At 42.5% G+C, this 24,504-nt stretch overlaps 1 protein-coding gene across 1 annotated transcript in view; it reads right to left on the reverse strand.

Moving 5' to 3' along the window:
• The window catches only part of NR3C1 (nuclear receptor subfamily 3 group C member 1), a 73,065-nt gene that overhangs the window by 25,074 nt on the left and 23,487 nt on the right, over positions 1–24,504 (reverse strand). Inside the window, exons 3-4 of the mRNA XM_074915750.1 lie at positions 4,687–4,850; positions 537–653 (exon numbers count right to left, since the gene is read on the reverse strand). Coding sequence (XP_074771851.1) covers positions 537–653; positions 4,687–4,850 — 281 coding nt within the window. The remainder of the gene's footprint in view (positions 1–536; positions 654–4,686; positions 4,851–24,504) is intronic.

Raw genomic sequence — 24,504 nt, forward strand, 5'->3', positions numbered from 1 at the left:
TTTTTTCAAAGAGGTTCTTACACAGATGTTTAAGAACAATCCACAGCATGAATAAAAATAATTTCCTTTTCTTCAGTTTGGAGATACAAGCCCTACTCCAACTTTAGATCTGTGTCTCTGGGCTTTCCCTCTCATCTGTGGTTTTGGTGTCAGGTCACCCTCCTGAGTAAGGACGGGCAGGCATCACACCTCCCTGCAGGAGTTCTCCTAGAGTTCTGCTGTCTCAGATTCAGTAAAAAAGCAACAAGATATATGTGCTGACAGGAATAAAAAATAACCCTGTTTTGTGTGTATGACTCACTTCTGCTGAACATACTGAGAGATAGAGCAACCGATGATGATAGGAAAGCACAGGAGAAATGTTAGTGTAAAAACCCCTTGCTTTTCATTAAAATTCTCATACATGCCATAAAGTGCAGTACTTGCTTTTAACATATTAAAGTTCTGCTCAAATAATTGCCTTAGTTTCATAAGCAGCATGACCTTTATTGTCTAGGACTCAGAAATAAAAGAGGAATTTGAACATTTTAAGATACCTTCGAGGTTCATGCCAGCTTGAAGACATTTCCGGTAGCGGCATGCTGGACAGTTTTTCCTCCGAATTTTGTCAATAATGCAATCGTTTCTCCCAGCGCACAGATAGTTGTGCTGCCCTGTATTCACAGAGACAAACAAAAGAACCATAAGCTCTACAATTAGAGCAATAAATGAAGTCATTCATTCTTGCAGTAACATTAAGGATCTGGGGACTCTATAATCCCTTTACTTACCGTACTTCATCCCCTGCAAAAGATCAGCACCCCTAGGATTTCATTTATCTATACACCAGACAGTCTTCTCGTATTTAGACACTAAAGCCAATCAATTTCGGTAGTAATCCTATTTTCTATTTGTTAATATCAGGCAAATCCTATTTTTAAAACTATTTTTCCTCTTAGGTTTCTCAAAGCTATCTTCCACAGCACATTTCCCATTTCCCTGAACAGTTTGACGGAGATGTAAATAACGTTCATGAACACATCTTGAGAGTATGCATGTAAACATTTCTAGAGATACACAGACACAGCTTTCCTCATCTTGAAAGCCATGAAACCTCCTCCTTGTTTAACTTAAGAGTCTGAATTGGACAAACCAAGTTCTCTGACATTTTTATGGATTCACAGATTCAGAGCAAAACAGATCCTAGAAACGTGGCAACTTGAACTACATAAAATGACTCTTTCTTAGCTGTTATGGGCAGGACAACAGAAGAGCAGTATCTCTTAATTATTTGAATTATATGAATAAATTTCTTAACTTATTTAGAGAAATTTACTAAAAGATACATCCTTCTTCCAGATGGGGATCAAGAAAGCTGTTTCTTTAGAGGGCAGAAAGCTGCAGCCTAGGCTTTTACACTGTATTTCAAAGTCCTGACAGTATAATATTGCTAGAAACAAATATATTCTCCAAATACTGAGTTATTAACAGTGGAGCCTGAGAGTCTTCTCACAGGAAAAAAGCTTAAGGAATTTGTTTCAAGTCAGCTGTGAAAATCACGGGCATGCAGAGCCCATGGCTATGACTTTAGTCAAACTTCTCCAATGAAGTGTTTCAACTTGATATTCCAAGGAAGCCCTGAACATTTTTCTGAATTAACCTGCCTACCTTTGTCATCTGAAGAAGAGGAAGAGGAAGCCTGACTGACCCCTGTATAATCTTTGTGTTTAAGGTAACTTAGAAAATAGATCCAGGATTAATGTTCTCTTTGCCGTTAGCATACTAATACACACAGAACAAATACAAACGCACGCACACATGGAACGCAAACCAATGGCTATCTGTCACTGTTGTAGGAGAACAGAGACTACAATTTCAGTCTCACACAGACCATGGTTTCACACAGTCAATACAGAGGCTTCAGGTATAGATTTTCCTGAGCTGTTCCATTTTTTTCCTAACAAAGAGCTTCATCTCCGTGAATGTGCTGTTTGGTTTCTTGTACTTACTACATCCCTATTCTTGCCTTTCTTAGGTGAAAGCTACTCTATTTCTTTGCACTATATTATATTAAAGCCTTCTTGCCACACGAACGTTTTGTGGAAAAATGAAGGGAAGCTGATGCCACCTTCTGCTTCATGTCTGACTGCCGCCCGGGGACATGCCAGCTGCACAAAGGAATGCGCTTCACTTATCTTTGCTGCTCAAAACCCAGATACTTCACAAACAATACACTGATAAAAACTGGTAGTGAGCAAACGGAGACGTTTCCAAGGGGATTTACAGCAGACGGGGGCATTTTACAGAGCAGCCGGCAGCACAAGCCGGCGCCTGGGGCTCTGAAGCACTGTGAGACTGAACAAGTCTTTGCTCATTTGAGCACACTGCCACGCAGAAGGTTAGAAATTGCAGACAAAGGGGTTTGGAAGATGGGAATTAAAAATGCTGAAGAATAAGGACAATGTGGAGCACAGCAGGAGGCAGGGGTGTTGGGGAATCTGAAGCGGCGGGGAGGAGTGAGGATCTGAAGCAGGGCGAGGAAGCGGAGGTGGGCAGTGGTGACGATCTGGGTTGGCAGCAGGGCGGGGGTAACGCGCTGGGAGGGGAGCAGGGTCGCTTCTGGGGCCGGAGAAACCAAGTCACGAGGGCTCTGAAGCACCAGGAAAATAAGAACGAGAACAAGACGGCTCTGGCCACCCTCAGTTCCTGAAGAAAGGCCCGTCTGCGTGAAGAACTGCGTACACACACACAGTCGCTGTCCCACTTTCATCCTTCCTCTTCTCCCCTAGTTCTGCTCTTTGCTGGAAGAGAGACACTTTATATTGATTTTCTAGATACTGATACTTTCAGTTTCTGTGACTATTTCTGTCACAGTACACATGCGTGTAGACAAAGGTACAGAAAAGGGTTTCAGGCTAGAGGCTGGATTACAAATGTGCAGAGTCAGGTTGATCTGCATACTAACAGGTGCCTGGCAGCTATTAATAAAAAGCATACTGCAGAAACAAATTCTTCTTACATATGTTCCTAGTAAGAAAAATGCCTATAAGAGACAAAAGCAAATTATTCATTCCTTAAAGTGAATACTAGAATAGGAGATCCTGGAAGAGCTCCTGAAAACATCCACAATATCTATCGGAAGGATTAAGGTTGGGATTACCTGTGGAACAATAAAAATGAAAGTGGAGGTAAGCCTTAAGGACTTACTGCAATTTTTCAGCTACAAGCCTGCTTACATTTTTAACATTAATACAGATAAGATGCAGCAAGTCACATTGCTGATCAAAAGGAATTACTGGGTTGATTTCTTCATCTATCAATACTTTTGTGATTTATTTAAGCTGGAGGATGGGCAAAAGCATTGCTATGACATATATCCAGCTGCAATATAATACTTCTTCTGAGGGACATCCAGTGACCTTATTTTAATCAACGATACAGATGAGCATTTGCTTCAGATAAAGAGCCTGGCTCTAAATAGGGAGCACAACCCCAGACAGGACTGGCTGGGAGTCACGGAGAGCCTGAGCACCTCAGTGCTTTGCACTTGAGCTCATATTGTCTCTTGTTAGACTTCAGAAACAGCTTCAGCTTCCCACAGAACCAGGGACATCCTCTCCCCCTGCGACTAGCAAAAACTGCGATACGAACTTGACTTCTCCGATCCCTCCGAGAGACTCTGCATTTCCGCGGAGCTCCCTGCTGCATCCAGAGCTGGGAACCGGGAGAAAGTGCTGCCTCTGAGAGACTGAATGGTGGCTCGTCTCTGTCAAAACAGCCTTCCCGCTTCTCCAGTGGAGCCCAACTTGCGAAAACATTAGCAAAAAATGGTAAGTCTGATTCACTTCAAAAAACCAGTAATGGCTGCGTGAGGGAGGTACGAGACAGGAAACCCTGTCAGGTTGTGACTAAGAACGACACGATTTCAGGACAGAGGAATTGCTATCCTTCCAGAGACACCGAGAATAGACTCTAACTCTTCTGCATCTCTCTGATGCTGAAACCAAGAGTCAGACATTGAGGTTCCCTACAAAATGGCTCCTTATGCAGCCCTAAAATCACAGATTACTTATTGTGCTAGACACACTACAGATCCACATTTAGTTTTTCATCTTCTCTATTTTCCAGAATGATTTTCTTCCTGTGATGAGAGAGAAATCTCGATGATGCAAACACACACACATGTTCCTGTTACCTAGTTACCCCTGCAAGTAACACACGTGGACGGGATTTAACCAATACTGCTTATAGGAAAAATTGTAGAACTATTATAATCCTGCATACAACAAATGTATCGAGCTTCATGTACAGTTTTATACACAAACCAGCTAACATTAAACATAAAAATCACAAGCTTTACAAATCTAATGCACACAAACCAATATCTGTATATAAACAGGATAAATAAACAAAAACAACAGTGAAAGCAAATGAAAGAAACAAAAAGCCAAGACAACAATACATCCTTTTACTCTGTGAGTGAATGGGAGCATTTTATAAATGTAAATGGAATCTATGCTTCAGATAATGCACCATTATCAATCTTATTTACTATGAAAAGATCAGTGATATAATGGATGGGATTTTCCAGTAGGATTTCAGCAAAAACATCGATTCCCATAAGATTAAATAGACTGGTTTTGAATGGGGAGGATATGTATGTGGATTTTATATGTTTGAACAGCAAATTCATCAAAGCAGTCTTACCTTCCACGGCTCTTTTGAAGAACACTTTGCAGCTGCCACAAGTAAGAACACCATAATGACACCCAGAGGCCTCGTCAGAGCAAACAAGACAGAGCTTGGGAGGTGGTCCCGTAGTTGCTGAGGTTGTGGATGGAGAAGAGCTTACATCTGATCTCATTCCAGGGCTAAAAAAAAGCATTAAAATGTTTTTAATTAAGATCTATGGGATACTGGCAAACATAATATTCATAACTGCAAGAAACGGATTGCCCTCATCCTCAAATACTCGAGTTTTGCACCCCAAGGTCACTAGACTCTGAAACAGTTAAACAAGGAATTTTGTAAAACTTAAGTAAAACTGCATGGATTTTTCATGGCCTGTTTGACTAGGTCAAGATTACTTCCCTTACGCATTTCTGAAGCCAAGTTTCTTGCACAATTATTCTAGCCTTTAAAACCGACTCAAATAATATTTCATACTGTTGCTGTTGTCATTACTGACACATTCCCTGCAGTCTGCATCAAGTCCTGCAAGAGCTTCATTTCCAGCACCATCACAGTTTTCTACTGGGATATTAATATGCAAGAAGATGTGCAAATTAAGCCATATATTGACATATAGTCACAGTAATAAATGATCATTTCACCCCAGTATTTTAGGAGAGGAATATATATTCCTAATTTCAGGATCTGGTTTTACATCGTAAACATACCAGCCATCTACAAAGGAATGGCTAGTTCTTTAACAAAAAAAAATAAATCATTGTTAGAACAATAAACAATCTACTGTAATCACCTTCGAGCTGCTTCTAAATCGTAAGGGCTGAACCAACAGCAGCCGTGCCAAAGTTCAGAGGCTAATCTTATTCGGCACGTGTAAACAGTACGGCCCAAACCTGACGCATTCCCTGGTGAAGGCTGCCTCAACACCTCCTCTGATAAGGCCCATTTTGTTTATTTTCACGAAGTTTTAAACTTCTAATATGCAATTTCTATACTGTATGCTTGACTTAAAGTGGTTTTCACAGAAAGTTTTGTCCAACAGGGTTCCAGCCACTTTCCAGATGAAGATAGAAAATAACACTTTAAGGCTTTGGTGCCTTTACTCGGAAACTCTCCAGGACATCCATCATCTCTGAGGTAGGCTTAACATTTGTATGTGGGCTGGCTTTTGCATGGAAAAATCTTTTTCCTCTCCTCAAGAAAGTCTGACCAGATTTGGTCACACATTTTAAAAAAAACCCCCAGCACCGCAGTTCTCAAACATTCACAAAAACCTTAGAATTCCAGCCCAAATCAAAATGCTCCAACAGCCGGGAGGCTTTACTTTCAAACAGGTTGCTTCCACAGGCCCCAACCCCAGAGAGCAACCGAGAAATGGCCCGTCCAGAGAGTCAAAGGATTCTGCTGTTGCGTTTGCTCTCACCGAGAGGGAGTTTGATAATAAAAGCAGACAAGGAGCGGGAATCCTACTGCTCTAATACAGAGGGATAAGAATCAAACCAGAATAAACGTCTCAGTGAAGTCCACGCTTTGACAAATATGGAACCAGAGGGCAGAGAAAAGTGAAAATTACTTGTGTTAGGGAAAAAAATGAGGTAGTACAGGCACGCAAAGACCCCCCTAAAACCAGAGTCTGATATGAGCTAGGGGAGAGGGTGACCTGTATCCAAGACAGAGCAGAGAGCTGAGCAGGTAACCAAAACCCGACAAGATCACAGCAATAGCTCAACCGCGCTGGAATAAATGTGGGAAGGAGAAAAGAATAAGACCAGAACAAGGGTGGTGCTGAGGCTCCAACAGGACAGGCTGGCAGCCGGAATAAAGTAGAATGAGTCAGCCCTGAGGAAAAAGGGAAGGAAAAAGCCCACCCAGGAAAGACCACTTCTTTCCAGAACCTGGGAAAACTCAAATCCATCACATCACTCCTCTGTGTTCAGGAAATATTTGTGAAAAGCTGCAACACTTTTACTCTATTGCTCTGCAAAGAGGCTGACGACCACATTAGCTAGCCTGTCAAGCGGCAGTCACCCACAGACTGTAATCCTGTTTATGATCTATATGACGGCTTTTCTGTGTTTTCTAATTAATTTGTCTTCTTTAAAGAGCAGGAAGCTATAATAAAATACTAAGGTTGCACAATCCAGCACTCAACATCCAAGTAACGACCAAATGTAATTCAACCCAGTTACATTTATGTGATGTCCTTACAAACACACATCTTTAATTACACACTCGTCCTAGCCTCTGCGCAGCGCGTCTGCCTCCCTCAGTGCAGAGGCCCTCGGAACCAATACTGTAAGGATGGCACCTGCCACCCGCACCGCCCCGGCCCTCGGGGAGGAAAGCGCTGATGGCTGTGGGTCTGCGGGAAGAGAAACCTCAGTCAAGGAAGCTGAGGATTCACGTCTACTTCTGCCTCTTACTGTGCGTGACTGTATTTGGTACCTACCAACCAGCCTTTTCAGAAATCCTGCCTTCTCCACACCCGGCACGTGCTCTGAGGAAAGGCACGCCGCGACGCCGGGTCAGCGCAGCTGGGCGCGGGGCTGGGAGATGCCCAGCTCCTCTCCTCGGAGCGTCGCCTCCCCGCCCCGCCAGGGCACGGGCAAACGCCTTCCACAGGGCTCCCCAAGGCACGGCCTGCGCCCCGGGCAGGGCTGTCCTCCCCCAGGGCTGCAGAGGGAACCGCAGAGCAGGGGGCAACCCGGGCTGGGACCCCGCGCTGGCCTCTGTGCTCCCTCACAGCTTTCCTGGCTGACGAGACAAATAATTCTGACTACAATGCTGTGCTTCCTTTCACGCAACACAAACTACTTTCTTCTGTTGTTTGCTTTGTCCTGATGGTTTTTTCGTTTGTTTTCTTTTTTCCCCCCAGCTTATTGACCCATTTGGAAAAAGGAATTAAATTGTATCTCCACTTTGTAGTGTCATATTAAATAAAAAATAAGTAAAATCAACACCTCAAAAGCAAACAAAGCCCCCTATTAAAAACAGTAATCACCGGCCAGTCAAAAGCTGCTGTAAGTTGCTTCTTTTTCTCTAAGGTTTTAGGCCCAGTAGCTCTTACCAAAAATCCCAGTTTAAATATTGAAATATAGGCCGGGAGCCTGTGATTTTAAATAAGGAATATGTAACTTGACAACTTCATTTCATTAAAATGATTAAAACCAGAAAAAGATGGAAACATCTTTCTATGCATAGTTTTGAAGACAGCTAATTTAGATACAAAAATTACACTCTTTATACCTTACAAATTTCTGACAAAAGCATTTTTAAGGAAACATTCATCAACTGTCATAGAAACTATGGTAGCGCCAAACATATTCTACTGAAACTTTTCAATCACCTTTAATTTTTAAACAGGGCTCACTTTCTGTACCAGTACCATCGAAAATGTAATATGAGAAAGAAAACAGATGATATGACTTACAAAACTAAAAATAAATTATTACATTGATTAATAAAGCAGTAGCCAGCAATCTAATCTGGGCTTCTGGCATATCTTTTCAAGCCTGGCTGTATCAGATAAGGCCAATATTTACTAACTGCGTGGAGAGCTGCCAGACACTGACAGTGCCCTGGTTGTGTACAACACAATTTTGCTTGCCTGAAACATGGAGAATAGGAGAGATTATAGTGCATAAGGACTCCTGCAAGAGCTACAACAAACTGGCTTGAGGTTTAATATAAATCTTTTACCTATAGTTATATGTAGTCAAAGACAAACAACCACTTCCTAAGGAAGAGGTAAGGGAGGGAAATTACACTCCAAAATATACAATAAGAAAAGCTACCTTGCAGTTATTTGCAGAAATGTTTTTAAACTCAACAGAAACCTAATAAACTATGATTCTTATCTAAATAAAAGAAAAAGTTGAGAAGCATAGATGGGCCAGGAAAAAAAAAAAAATCCAACTTTTAAGGGTTCCAATTTGTAAAAACTTTAATTAAATTTTATTTTGGGAAGGAAGGTATTGTTTGCTTAAGGGTATGAGTGCCATTCCCACGTACTTTCAGAAACTATTTATATATAATCTATTTTTATTTGTTTGTGTGGATACATTTATTGTTTCCAGTCAAGGAAACATATGGGGGTAAAATGGAAAGACTTAGACGAGAAGATGCAGCCGCAGTTACGAGCTCTGTGGAGATGAAGTTGTTTGACCAAAGCCATTTCTGTTAATCATTTACCAGAGACTTTCGAACCAGGCTCAAGGTTCAAGCCTCACTGAAGTCGGGTGTGGTGACGTTCATGGCAGTGTGCAGTTTTCCTCCCTCGGGGTCCCCAACCACCGTGGGTCACGCTGTCCCCCGCGGAGGCCGGGGGACACGCTCGCCGGTCAGGCAGCGCCGCGCTCCTCCGGCCGGGCCACGGGCCACCAGCAAACCACAGCCCTGCGGTCGGCTGTGGACGTCTGGGCAGAAAGATGTGGCAGAGAAAGTTAACTCGCTCTTCTGAAGAGCCCTTCCTCTGGCACACTAGTTCATTACTGAAGAAAAGGTTTGGTTTTTCCTCTTTCTTCTATCTTACTGTGAAGAATACAGACCCTCCCCAATAACAACACAGAATGTGCACACTCCCATACGCTGAACCTAACACTAAAACATTATGTAAAAAATATACTACCCGCTACTTTACATTAATAAATGAAAAGAGATAATGAAGAGATGAATACTTCCAGCTACCAAAACTCCTACTCATTTCCATTCTCCAACCTGCAACTCTACCAGCACACCAAAGCTTGGGATGATCAACCTTGATCCCATTTTACCCAAAACGGTGCCCAGCCCTAGCACAGTTCTGCTGAAGGGTAAATCCTTTTAAAAAATGCAGATTAAATTAGCACCAATAGCAAGCTACACACATGCAATGAGAAAAGAACTTGGTTAACAGTTTAAAAACTAACATTTAAGGAGAACGGCTGCAAGCTACCTTCCAGGAGAAGCAGCACCTCAGGAAATCCCTAGGGCTGCTAGGCAAAGCAGCAGCTGCCAGCTTCGCAATTTTCTCCTTTTTAAGAAAAAATCTACCAGGAAGAAAAGTTCAGAGGAAATGCATTATACAAGTTTTTTTCAGACATAGGTACAGCTAAGGTATTCCCTGGTGCTATTATGAATTATAAAACCAGAACACTTGTGACTGGCTCCTGAAAATCTGTGACAAAATGCAATTCATGTCCAACTGCCAACTCCAAGGAAAGAAATGGATGCAATATGTCTAGGGTGGGAAGAGACAGCTCAAAATTTGACTATATTTAAGTTTAAAGCAGAGTAAAAAGACTATTAATTTTGCTCCTACTTCTCATCTACTGCTTTACAAAGAGGAGTTGCATTTACTCTGAGTGATACAGGCCACAAAATACTGCATGCTGTAAGTCCTGCTTCTCCAGCGTAAGTCACCTTAGTACTGAGCTAACATATTCTTAAAAGCGAGTTAGTTATCTGCTTAAGTAGTGTCACCAAACTAATAGTAAAGAAACGATTTTCAATGTCAATGCCATCTGGGCCTCACGCTTATCTTCCAGCAATGAGAACAATGTAAACACTCAGCTGCATACACCAACTGATTACGTTTTTTTAACTGCTTGCTTATTTCTGTATTAATTAGAGAAACTATTAATTATTTTATATACCCTCTTCGGCAGGACGGTAGTTTTCAGTGCAAGCGGGAAAAAATTTTCAAACAAGGCTAGTGACACTATAATTTACATTATCACATTAAAAATGTGTTTGCCAATTGAAAATTTTGCTGAGAACCTGGAGCACTGGTTACAATAGTCTCTTCTGTCTCTTGTAACATACTCACTTAAGTTTAAAGAGACTGAAAATTGGTAAGAACCAATGTTTTCCCCCCAGGCTGCCTGCAAACTCCACGCAGACACAGAGGCTTGGGTCTGGCCGGCACCGCCGAGGGCGCAGGCAGCTCAACCCCTGTCTGCGGGCAGTAAACGCACGGCGAGAGCCAGGGCTGTCCCGGGCTGCGGGCTCAAACACTCCTGCCAGCTGCCTGAGTGTACAACACACCCGCAAACCCACAAAATAAACCAAAAAGCCTTCCAAATAACTTCAGAATAGGTAGGTTCTGTATAATAGTTTTCTTTCCTGTTTGGTACTTAAAACAGAGAATTGAATTGCTCTGGTAAAAGCGCTGTTCTTGATAACAAGCATATCCCCAATGATGCCATAATAAATTAAAAATCTACTACAGATTACAGCATTTAACCAAAGCCTGTGAATAAAAGCATCCAGTATTACTGTTTTACAGACCCCTTACAGCCAAGATGATGAACACCATTTCCTTTATCACGCCCCCAGATAAATGCCGTATCATGACTTGATAAACCAGGAAACCAGATTTTGAACTGACGGTCTAGTTTTGTGCACACGCCTGTAACACTACCGAGATAACAGCACCGTGAGGAATGGGTCACCCCGAAAGGACACAGCCAAATTTGCTTCACTGCTGGATACAGAAACTCGTGACAGAGGCGCACGTTATCTCACCACCAGGTTGGCAGGTACCAGCGTGCCTCCTCCTGACATTGTCTCTGCGTCAGGATAGACTTCAGCGCTAACGTACAATGGGAGTCCTGGGATTCTAATTCACAGAAAAATTTAAAATACAAGACCTACCCGAAGCAGCAAAGTCTCAGAATCAAGCTCTCCATCTGCAGAACAACATACACTTTACCACCCCTTTAATACAACCAAAGCAGACTGCAGGATTCATTGTTTTGTATAAAGTCACCACAAATACCATAAATGTTTTTGCTTACGTTTTCAACAACTCAGGTGCAGCATAACAAGGACATTGAACAAAGTATCCAGACTGAGTGCGAAACAAAAAGTGACTTCGGTTCACACAGAGAAAAGGCTTTACATACATCCATTATGAAAGATTTCATGTATAAAATTACAATTACTATTGGCAAACAAAACAAATTGGAACGGATACCTTTCCCCTAAGTGTTGCTGTACGGGCCCAGTCAAACCTTGGTGCTGGCGAGGTTTTGATCCCTGCAGACTCCAGATGTCCGAAGAAGAACCTGAGCTGCAAACCTAAGTGCTATTCCCCATCAGTACCTGCAGAACCAGCATTTAATTAGCAATGGCCGTGCACAGGGGCCCTGCCTGCGCAGGAAGCCCTGCCTTCCCTCGCCCGGCCCCGGCCCACGCCTCGCTGGGAGCTGGCGGGAGCGCCGGCACCGCGGCCACGGGCCGGGGACACGCACACGCCCTGACAGGGCACACGCCAGCGGACACGACCTGCCGCTCCGGAGAAGCGGGTCCAGTCATTCCGCGCGGAGCAGGGCTCCAGCGACAAACACGTGCTGTTAAGAAAGGGAGCTTGTGCTGCCCCGTGCTAGGCAGAGGCGGCAGGGACTGCCGTTGCGAGCACTGCTCTTTCGTTTCTCATAAATTACACTCTATTAAATAAAAATAAACAGGCAGATACCAATAGCACGTTAACAGAACAATAATTCGCGGAGATTCCCCACGCAGCGCAAGGGAAGCGAGCCCCGCTGCCGAGCGGGGTGCGGGTCCCCGTGGCATCGGGCCCTTTTATCTCTCCCGAAGCCTGCACCAGGTTTACTCCGCGACGCGGGGACGCACATCCCAGCGCAGGTGCCTCCACGCTCTCTTTAACGAAGGCGCCAGCGTCGGGCGGCTCGCGGGAGCCTCCGGCAGCTCCCGAGCCCCTGGCACCAAAGACACCCCTTCTCCCCGCTCCGAAATGGCGTCCGCTACCATTTTAGCGCTCGCCCAGGAGTGAGAAAGAAACACTAACGCAAGGGAGCGACGCGACTTTTTTTTCCCCTTTTGGATACTCTCCAGAACGTAAAGGTTTCAAGGGCACAGGCAAAGCTTTCTTGGAATGGATAAATGGTAATTGATGTTGCAGCTGCAACCTTAGCTAGAGCTCTTGGGATTTCAAATGTACTACAGCCCTGAAGTATTTATGACCAGAATATGATAATTAAATTATATGTTCTAAACTTTTACATTTATTGCAGTGCTCCAGTAAAGCAGCCAAAAAGTCTTACCTTCAAGGGTAGGACTTAATTTCTATATGAATCAATTTATGCATATTTTTCCCAAAGGTCTTTTTTTGAAATTTCATTGTACATCCTTGCTTCCTTACATAAAGAGGCAGAAAAAAAAAAAAGAGTAAGACAGAAGTCAATACCTTTAAATCTAAATAAAAACCTCACATAAAAATAGAGAATCAAATCATCCTGGGCCATCCTAATTCTTTATGCTTTGCTGGATAACAAAATATGCATTTGATCTCCATATATTTACAGACAGGTTGTGGATCATCTAAAAACCTGACTTTCAAGAACTCAGTCTTGCAGACAGATCCAGCCTTATTTGTGCACGTACGCACTCTGCATTTACAAACTGAGGTGCGAGCAGGTATCTCTGCAAAAAGAGACTCTAATTAGGAAGACTGCAAGACTAATATGCACTCGGTAAAAGAAAGCTCAAAAATATAAACAGAATTACTTTTTTTTTTTACATTTTAAGCACACCACACGAAATTGTTCCTGGCCCGTTCAACCTCCGAATGCAGCAAGCACCGTTTCTGACCTCAGCAGCCACAGAGGTATGTTTTACCTGTGTGACACTTTCTTGGAAGCAGTTTCTTAGTTTTCTGAACCATGTGAACTAACCAATGCACTCACCAAAAATTTATTATCTTAACATAGGTCCTTTACCACACTAATTTAATTTCCTTCCTTACATACGTTTGCTTCCTTGTATTTGCACACCGAATTCAACAAGACAGCAGAACTCTCGCGCAGAGACACCCTGTCGTTATTAGCACAGACCCATGAGCTTTGATCAGTCACAGCATCTTAGCTTATCCTATGGAGTCAGCATGGAGCAGAAAAGTACTTTACTTATTACAGCACCCTTGCTAATGTGGTACCAGAGGAACCAAACTTAAAATATTAAAGAGGATTTGCTCCATTAATGACCTCGGCATGAGCCATGCACATTGCTCTGGTGGTCTCAGCATCAACGCTTGTGCCCATCACAGGACTGCAGTCGCAGGCTGCCAAAATGGTGTTGCTAGGGTAGAAGGCAAGAGACATCTGGAAAGCTGACTCTAACGTACAGGGAAAAATATTAATGGTACTGTAAGAAATGCAGTCAAAGATTAAACTAAACTGTAATAGTCACAGAACAGATATTTTAAAAGCTGCAGGATAATGCTTGCATAGTGAAATTGAGTCATAAAGCTATAAATAAATTTAGACTGGTAATTAGAAAGTTCACTTCTGCTATTTTGAGAAAAAAAAATCAAGACTCTTCTGCTGCCAGTGCAACCCTCTAACAGCAACCCGGACACCAGTTTTTATGAATGCGTACACACACACACTTATTCAAACACAGTTTTTGCTTTTACCAGCACTGCAAAACTATTTTCTGCTTTGCCAAAAAAAACCCCAACCGAACCCCACTTAAAAGACATACAAATTAATAAACACAAATAAGAAGTAGAAATAAAACCTTAACTTGGAGGAGGAGGCAGAGGAGGAGGGAAAGATGGAAACAGGGCAAGAGAAGCAGAAAGGAATGTTTCTTCCTTAATTCTTTCTACAGACCTTCAAGGAAGCTCGGTTTAGAAGTGGAACCGATACTAAAAGAAAGGCAAGATGGTGAATTCTTCAGAACACAAACTCCATTTCCTCGTTGGTCTGCATGAAGCTTTGCACAATGTGTCTTTACCCTTGGCAGAGGCTTTCACACTTTTTTTGTCAATGAAAATAATGCATTTACATATGGAGCAGTTTATTATGGAACATTAACCAACGTGTTGCATTCTGGGCTCCGCTTCAGTGGAAATATATGGAGAAGAGGGACGGGGCCGCGTGCCAATTTTAGGTTTTGGCCTCGGTCCATTTGATGCAGGTCCAGGATGACTTGGTTGGCTGTTGAGTCATAGGTTGGTTCAATTGACATTATTTTACATTTGACTAGTTATTGTTCTTTAAACTTTGAACAGGAGTCCAGAAGCTCAAAAAACACCAGTGAACCAAAAAGAAAGGGCTAAAGCAGAGTTTAAACAAGATTCTCAAGCAAGAAAAATACTCTCCTTAAATGACGTCTACTTTTAGCAGAGACAGCTAAAAAACCCAAAATTTACTTCACAACTTAAAAATTTTCTGTTATATTACCAAATATTTGTAACACACAATATTAACTTCAAAATTACTGAAAAAGTTCTGAGATACCCTCCTCTCCCCATTAACACAGAGATGGCAAGGAGAAGCAAACCTTTTCCCCTCCAAAATAAATAAATCAGTGAATGGGTACTGCATTTTTAACAGATACAACAGTAATAGGTCCCTGATACATTAGATCATCAACGTGCATACTCTTAATTCACTTCAGCCAACACGCAGTCTAAAACTGAAAATGAAAAAATTTAAACCCCCAAAGTTCCTGGTTCAGTACCGAAGGCAGACTTCTATTTGGGGTCAGAGAAGTCCATAAATACTATTGGTTTCTGCTTTAAAAAAATAGATGTGTTTCACATGGACGGGATCAGAACTGCACTGCATTTAACAACAGAGATTTTTAGTGAGGGTTCAACTCCTCTTATTTTCAACATGTCTACTCGACTCATTTTCCCCAATTTCAGGTAGGCAGTACGTTTTCAGTAGTTTTCGACCTCCTGTGCGGGAAATTCAATGTTATAGCCACTTGTTTTCAGAAAACTGATCAGCAGCTAAAGAAACAAGCAGAGGAAGAACTTGAGCTATCTTTAATAAGAGAAATGCAGTGTGAAGGGAGACTGGGCTTTGTTACAACAATCTAACAAGGAGGGAATCAGCTTTCATAACTTCCAAGAGCATGAAAAACAAACCAACCCAATAAAAACATTGTTACTTTGCTGGAAGACAAAAATACTTCTGATGATTTTGAGATCTTAGTCACAGAGAAGGATGACTGCAAGATGTTCTTCTCTGTGCCAAAGGCCAGACTTGAGGTTCAGCTCCAACTTAGTATAAAGAACCGTGTAAGGGGCTACCCCCGATGTGTGGATTATGTTCCCCACTTAGTGATGAGTAATAACTTCACTTGAAAGGGTAAAGATTCTTTTTTATCACATTCGAGAGAGAACAGTAATTCTTGAGGGAAAGACAGGGAGAAAATTCACAAGTCTTTGTGACTTAAAAATCAGAAAGTTGCCGAAGGACGAACACCGTGATGCACGCTGCAAGGTGTCCCACGGGGCAGGCTGAGACCTCCCGCTCCGAACATGCTGTACGTTTAGGTTTTGGTGCGTTCTATCCTTCATATCCAGACCAGTGTGTGTACACAGCAGAGCTTAAAACCGAGCAAACCTGTCTAAAAAGTATTCTCCACGGTCTTACAAACACTTCTAATGCCCTTAAGAACACTATTTCATTTCATTTTAACTGGCCTCTGACATGTTTGATGCAAAGAATATATATGAAACCACTCTTGCCCACACATGGACAGGAAGAAAAGGATGTAAGAAGTTTGTTTATTGACACAAAATCAGCTATCTAAACTTGTGTAATCTTTGCAGAAGGATGAGCAACAAGTAGTACCACAGACCCGTAAGATGTTTATTGCTACCGTATGTGATTTTCATGGCACTTTTAAGTCAACTTTATTGAATTATCTAGTAAAGCGCTATAATTACTTTTGTCAACCCTGTTAAGCAATTACAGATACGATTTCTGCTCTAACATGCACATGCAGTAGGTCAGTATCTGCTTTTATTTCCAAGTGGCATCCAGGTCACACACTCACAACTATCAAGATGTTTCATCACATCCCCCTTGTTGTGTACTCCCAGACTTTACAAGCTCTTCTTGTCTTGGGTTTTTGTCCCCACAGTACATTTAGCTTTTGCCTTCAATCTCTCTCCTGGATTTCTCCTATTATTTTATCCACTTTCCTCTGTCCTCTTCCTCTACCCCTCCCCATCAGATGAAGGAAGCTCTTAATTCCTTCCTTGCTGAACCTCACAGAGTTTCCTGGCCACATTGTTCATCTCTGCCTCTTTGTATATTTTCTCTTCCTGAGCAGCCCTGGGAACCCCTCCCAATTTAAACTCCATCTGTAAACTTCATTAAGGGGCTGTTTACCTCTCTCACATAACTATCTCGAAGGTGACTAGTCAGATCATCCTGGAGTCTGTACACACCTATCTCCACACCATCGCTCTTCTCCGAGAGCATCTCCATTGTCTTAAGGACACTCCGTGCATTGTGTACTCAAGTTTGAAACAGTGGGGACTCCAACATTTTGTCAGAAAAGTACTAAAAACTTTCCTGGTGGGAAACTGTTTTCTTCTCCTGAATTTCAGTGTTCATTACAACTAGATGCACTCTTATAAAAGTCCTGGTGGCCACTACGAGTCTTTTACAACCCGTCACTCTATCATTATCTTTCACTAACAATTTGGTCTCTCGGGTTTGCTAGTAGGTCATGGCTATCTCAAATAGAAAGTTTTAACTACAGTCATTGTTCAAGATTTACTTAATGTAGTATGTAGCGTGTGCACATCTGCAAGAACTCAAGCCACTGCTGTTTATTTTACAAAGTCTGTTCCAGTAAGAGTTGCAGTATTCCTTGTGCAAAAATGGGAAGCTCTTTACTACTGAAATATGTAAGGCAGAATTCACTGCCTGATGATTTTAGAAGAGGCTAGAGATCATCCTACTCACCACCTAAAGAAAACAGATGTTTAATTCCACTTTTAAAGACTATGTATTAGCCACCCAGGTCCTTACTGCCCTACAAAAGTCTAACTGTAAAGGCTACCGACAAAACGGCTATTTCATCTGTTCTCCATATATTTCATGAAGCCAAACCATACAAAAACACTGCTTTTTGAGCTGCAGCTAGGAAGGGTTTCGAAGCACAGAAGGTGCTATAAGAACATGCAAAGAGCATGCAAGAGATGAAAATCTGGCAGAGCCAAAGACAGAGGATAGGGAGGAAAAAAAAAAAGAAGGTTTTTCTGCCAATTCCTTCAAACATCTCTGTTACCTGTCAGATGAACAGTCAATCAATCAATCCTACCTTTTAAAAATATTTACATAAAGCAAGGGGGGGAAGAAAAAAGATCCATTTCAATCAGACATTATTGAGAAGACCCCATTGTGGCACAACTTTCATTTGCATAAGTCCTAGCTTCCTAATCAGCGTTTTCAGTAACGAATACTGCAGAAACAAAACAAAGCAGCATTCAAATTCCCATGGCGCACACAGGAACAAGCTTTTTACTCCAAATAATTTACTGTTATGGTTTCAGATAGTGGAGCACAGCACCTAAGCCAAAGGCAGTGGATGCTCCGACGGATGCCCCAGCAGCAGGCAGCGGTCCTCAGCGTGTACCGGCACCCTGCCCTGGGGGTGCTAAAGCGAGCTGTGCCAGGACCCCCGGGCCATGGCCAAGAGCGCACCTGAACCTCTTGTTGCCCTCAGCACCAGTGGTCCGAGTCTGGCTTGGCTTTGTAAATAAAGTCCATAACTGATACTTAAACATACTGACAAGAGTTTAATAGAGATGCTGACATTCGGAAAGTCTTAATTTTTCAAATAAAAAGCACATTATGGTGCTTTTCTTTTATCTAAACAGCAACATTCTGGTTTTAAATAAGTGTTTTTCCTATTGCAGTAACAATAACTTGTACTGTTAATGCATCTTCAAGAGACATTGGCCAAATGGTTCCACAAGCTTCAACACCGTATGAGATTCTCTCTCATACAAAAGCTTATTTAACCCTTGTAAAGCTTTTCTCGGATTCATGGAGCTTCAGAGAAATTAATTCAGTAGCAACACTTCTTTATGAAACAGGAAAGTGGTTAATCTTTGCTTATTTTTAACGGAGGTTGAGACCGAAGCAGCACAGCAGCTTCCAGACGTGTCAACAAAACCTGAGTGCAGCCGGGATCAGGCTGGTTCCTCCAGCGCTGCTTGCACCCAGGCCAGACTCTCAGTAGCCCCTGATGACAGGTAATTACCACAGGACTGTTTTTAAGGTGAAATAAATAACTGCATGATCAAAGACTCACGTTATTTCCAGTTTGCACAAAAATATGTTGGGCTATAGAGTCTCTGAAGTAAGGACTGAGCCCAGCATTTCTGTTATGTCACTTACATGTTCCATCTGAGAAACATTAAACAAAGGTCAAATTGACAAACAAGAAAGTTTGCTAATAGGAACAAACTGAACATTGATTGCACACTTAACTCTTTGTTTCAGTAAGCTCTTACAGCCTGTGGTTAAGCCCGTGTTTAAAAAGGGATTCACTTTGCACAAGTTTATGACTGTACAGGCAGTGCCGCTGCCGTTACACAACGAGGTGCGAGTTGGGAATCTGCCCCGTGCCGGCCCTTCCCGGGAGAGAAGGAGCCTCTCGTTGTTTGGAGCCATCCCACGGCACACGCGGCGGTTTTAGTTTTCATCCTGCCTAGGGAAGCTGCCTCAATCTAATGTACTTGTGACAATATAATAATGGGATCTAGCCAAGAGAGACAAACCAGATTTTAAAGGTTAAAGTAATACCTGAATCGTGCACGATGGATACAGTCTTCATGTTTCAGTGTCTCAAATGACTGATTTTTAAAATATAACTGAGATGGTATCATCAAAAAAACCACCACCGCAGAAAATGAAAAATAAAAATAACTAAGAGCTAACACATTCTAAGAATAAAGTTTTAAAAGAATTAAATTTAGGGTCTGAATTAATTTCACCTAACTTCAGGAACCGAAGGAGGTACTCATTTTAGAAGCATCACTACAATGAACACTCACCCAGTCAATACAGAGGGATACTTAACAGCAAAGAATAATTCAAGCCTGTTTCTCCCTCCCGCTGCCCAATGTGGAACACTGAACTTTGGGTAATTATGCTCTTAAATTTGGGACCTCAGCACACCTAAATATGGATGAGATTAACCAAGGCCTGAATATAAATTACACTCAGATTGATATGAAGGAATTATTTTCTTAAGTTTCATATTTTCTTGTTTCTGATGTTGAACACATAATCGTTACAGATACAGCTTTTCCTAACTGCAGTATAGATTTTCCTGTTAACCCCTGTTCTGTTATTCAAGACATAAGAATTGATTCCTCAAGGTGTTGACCTACTGTCACTTCCCAGTGGCTTCTAAAGCTACAGACGCTGAGGACTCCCCAGTTTCGGAAGAAAAACAAAGCAAACACTCTGAGAGAAATACAGCAACTGTCTCTAACTGGTAACACTAAAATAACAAAACCACTAACTTCCATTATTTATGCTACTTCTCTGTATTTTGGAAGCTGTGGTGTTTCAAAATGCTTGGAACAGTCACAACTTAAACCATTTTTCCACTGTGACAATCCATAATGAAATAACAAATAGAGCCAAAGGTCTGTAGTTTTTTCATCTTAGTTGTAGATGGCTTGAGTGAGGCCAAGAACTGGAGATAAGCAGGCCAGCCTTTTCAAGGAGAGAATGATAAGTGTTTCCCTGTATTGCTTATTCTTGCAATTTTAATCACAAGTCTTGCAGCATCTGGCACTTTTCCTTTAGCCCCACTTAAGGGCTTACAACTGTGAGAATCTTTTCTCCTCAGGAAATCTGTACTGAGCTGAAAAACGTATACACCGAAGGGTTAAAAAAGCAAGGCAGCAGTCCACTTGAGTATTTTCCAGCATCTCATGACGAAGTTGAGCCTCAAACCATGGCGCTGGTAGTGGTTTTAAGCTTTAAAAGAAAAACTTGAAATATTTCAAGGGCTTTGATGAAGGAGGAAACAAATTCCACAGCTCCCTGCTAACAGCGTGTGAGAAATTCCAGCTCCGGACGACAGAGCCCGTTGTTAACGGACCGCAAGCGGTTAACGACCAGATCTGAGGGCATGTACATGTGGCCGTGTACACGTGCACACACCCTAGATATACGTGCAGGTATTTTCCAAACTGTGCGTTATGGGAATAGAACGCGTTCAGATGCCTGAAGCCCTACGGAGATTACATATTGCAGAGGCCTAATTACAGCCTTAACTGCATCCTGTAACGTGTGTGCTCATCTTCAGCTTTCTTCCCCTGAAACCTCTAAAGACACAGAATAAACCAATCTTCACTTCTCTCCTACTGCAGCACCAGTAGTCACTTGAGAGCACTGTAAAGTCAGAAATAATGGAATTAATTCCTTTCAGACTGACTTTTCCTGTTCAACATTTTTTAATAAAGCCACCAAGCAAAACCCATAGTTTTATAAATATTACAGGGACTGTCACTTACACAAACCAAGGCCTTGAAAAGACCAGCGAAACCACTAAGTGATCTTAACTTGATCGAGGAGACTGGAAACAGACTGGATATGCTTTGAAGTGTTGAAGTGTTAAAATGGAAAAGTAGTAACGAGGAAAACCATTCGAAATACTCAAAACCAGTTTCTACCACCAAGTATTGTTGTTTTCAAAAGCAGCCTTTAAATTCAGTCCTCAATTACAATGTGAAAAGAGAGTTTTCACACACGAGTTTACAGGAGAGCTTCCTCACACCTCTCTCACATAAAAGCAGCAGTTTACTTCCCATCAGCTCCTATAATCTAATCTTTGCCGTTCTAAAAACGTCTGTTATTTTGATTTTCCAAGATACAGAATACTGGGTCTCTTCCTTAGATTTCTAAAGCCTTGCCAGAAAGTCAGAAAGCTCGCCCGTTTGTTCCTACCCAGCCGCTCGCTCCCTCTCCATCCTCGCCGCCTGCCAGCGCGCCCGCCCGCCCTCAAGCCAGCCCTGCCACCCCCAAGGAGGCCAGACCAGCCCAGTAGTGCCAGAAGTGCAACTGCTGTTAGAATCCAGCACTACTGCAATGGAGATAGTCTTTTTTAATAATAGATATACACCTATGCAGATCATAGAAAGAGATAAAATGAAGTTGGAAGCAGGGTTCTATGGAATAAGTTAACCACAGGAATACGTGAGCTGCTGTTTCAGCTGTATTGCCAAGGCATCCTCTGATTTCTTTCTGACCTCAAACTAAAGGCTAAGAAGAGAGATTACATCTCAGACTGCTGTTTAATAAACAATTACTGTAAAGTTCCCTGTAAAAGCAGATTTGCTTTAACATCCCAACAGTCATAATTCCTTGGTATATGTAACATTAGGTGAAAGGATGCCATCAAAAGAACCTGCCCATGTATTTATCCCAGACTGAAGAATGAATGCGCTGGAATGAATAATATATACATTGTGTCGGTGCCTTTGAAAAAAATCCTTTGCTGTTCAAAGAGAGCCACAACCATGAGCCCCAAACCATGTGCTGCAGCCTTCCTAGTGTAAGTATTTTCTTTTGGAAGATGTGAGCATATTTTGAGGGGGGAAGGAAAGGGACGCGGGAAAGGAAGCAAGTTTCCTGGCAGATCTTTAGCATAATTACACCGGCAAAAAGATCAATTACAGGCATTCATTCAGTCTAATTATTCTCCAATTTACAGCATAGACATATTTAACCTAACATTACACAAATTAGATCCCTCAAATACTGGAAGAAATCTTAGCCACCCAAGTGCGAAATGCCAGGTTATCCTGGGCAGATGTGTCCTGGTACCTGGAGTGCTTCATTTAACGTTCTGAGTCACCTTCGCCTGCCTCGTAGTTCAAAATATGCAGAGAATACTACTGTGAAAGGTGATTTTCCAAGTAGAACGAGCTCTCAGGTTCAGGCACACGGAAGGCAAGCAGCGAGGCACCGGCCCCGAGGAGCCGTGCTCCCCCGGCCCCTTCCACACCGAGAGCCGGCCAAGAGGCTGCATGTGCGCGAGCACCTCCCTCTGCGGCAGGCACAGCTGCCACAAACAATGAATGTCTCAACTAGGAATGAAAATTAGTGTAACACTGCTTCGCAGTTTAAAAAAAAAAAAAAGATGAATTTCAAGACCAGCCACTTCCCCACCCAGCATTTGCAAGATTGTTTCTTGAAGGTTTCTAAGCAAAGGTCAAAAGCTCCCTTCCAAAACACATAGGAGCCAGTATCTGAGTAGCTCTGCTATCTTCCCCTGATTTTAATATTTAGGCCAGGAAAGCTATTTAATTGGGAAGAAAAAAAAGTTTTATTTTTTCTGTTTGAAAGGAAAGGAAATGACCAAGTAAAAAGGCATTCTTCTGAGCCTGAATGCAAGTCACAAGTTGCAGGATAGCTGGAGGCCAGCTGGCGCGCGGCCCATTTACAGTAAGTTGTTTACTTGTTGTCTAACCGCTGATAACTATTGAGTGGATCCATGAATCCAAAAAAGAACTAACTTTTCTGTGCAGGAAGGAAGAAGAAAGCAGACAACGATAAAAATATTCACCACCAATGGCTATTACAGTCACTTCTGAATGAGTAGAGCTTTTTTTTTTTTTTTAATATGATTAAAAAAATTGAATGTAGAATTAAAACCCTTATGCATCAAACAAGGCCGAAACATTTAGGCAGAAGCAGGAACTGTATTATTAAAGAGAAACAATGCTGCCATGCACGTGTTCCCCATTTAAAACTCTAGCTTTCCGGGCTCTGTGCTCCTTGAGCAAGTAAAGTACAAAGCATGTGCAAAACTGCAGAAGATATGCATGTCACAGTTAATTCCTTCTAAGAGCTCTCAGTTATTTAAGATTAAGTTTAACCTTGTGATTAAAAAGAAAAAAAGCTGCTGACGGGTGTTTGTAAATATTCCAAATGCCAAAAGGCAAGTAAAACTGACTCTACACGCCATGCCTCCATGGCTGTTTTACTGAACACGACGGGCCGGCGCTGCAGCCCTCGCCCAGGGCCTGCCCGTGCCGTCCCGCCGATGGCAGCGCCGGGCTCCCCCCCAGCCAGCGAGCAGCAGCCCGGGGGTTCTCCACGCAGCCCCTGCTCCCTTCTTCTAGCAGAAAGCGGACGAAGCTTTGGGGGCTGAGCCGTGCGCTGACCCCGTAGGCACTGGGGTAGCGGCTGCTGCTCCAACCGGCCCTAAGGACTCTCTTGGGAAGAGCAGCCGCGGAAGAGTCCTGGGGAGGGGCACTCCTGCCCACAGTGACCAACAGCTCAAACCAGAGAGCCATCCTGCTGGTCTCAAGCCAAATGGAAAGCTACTGTGTAAAACCACTGCAGAGTCAAAAACCTAAACGGCATCCCAGATACAAGAGACAGCGAGTAGAGGTTTGGTCCTGACTCGGTTACTCATTCACATAAGAGCAGGTGCTGCTGTGCTGAGCCCACATCTGCACACGCTGATCCCACCCCGGTGACTGCAGCCAGGGACCACGGCCTGCGGAGAGGTGGTGAGGAGCTGACAGGCGATACCCGCTTAGATATCCTCTTGCTTTAGATGGACAGCTACAAAAATCATAGTTAGTTGCAGAAGAAGACTTTATTCTAAACCATCTTTCATAACGAGACACTCTAATCTTGTCCCACGTGCTGGGACTGACCAACAGACTTCAAACCCATGACTCAGAATGTTTGTCTTACATTTGCATGTCTACACTGAGACAGAACTGGCATGTTACTTCTCTAAATAATAAAATATCACCTTTCTGTATGTACCTTCTAATCTAATTCAATATCAATTTCATTCTGAACATTTTAAAACTTTCTTGCAGATAGTTTTGGTAACTGCCAGCTGGTGATATAACGGAGACAAGTATCACTAGGACAGGAACAAAGTAGTTTTCACTGGCCAAAATACTCCATGAAGTGAATTCCAACAGGTAACAAAAAAGATGTCAAGACAAGGGGAAGAGGTTGAGCTGGATGCCTCAGTATGTGCCAGCTCAGAACAACAGATACTAAATCCAGAAGTACAGGGAGCAGAAGGGTT

This window comes from Athene noctua, chromosome 12 (assembly GCF_965140245.1).
Source record: "Athene noctua chromosome 12, bAthNoc1.hap1.1, whole genome shotgun sequence".
Classification (NCBI taxonomy): domain Eukaryota; kingdom Metazoa; phylum Chordata; class Aves; order Strigiformes; family Strigidae; genus Athene; species Athene noctua.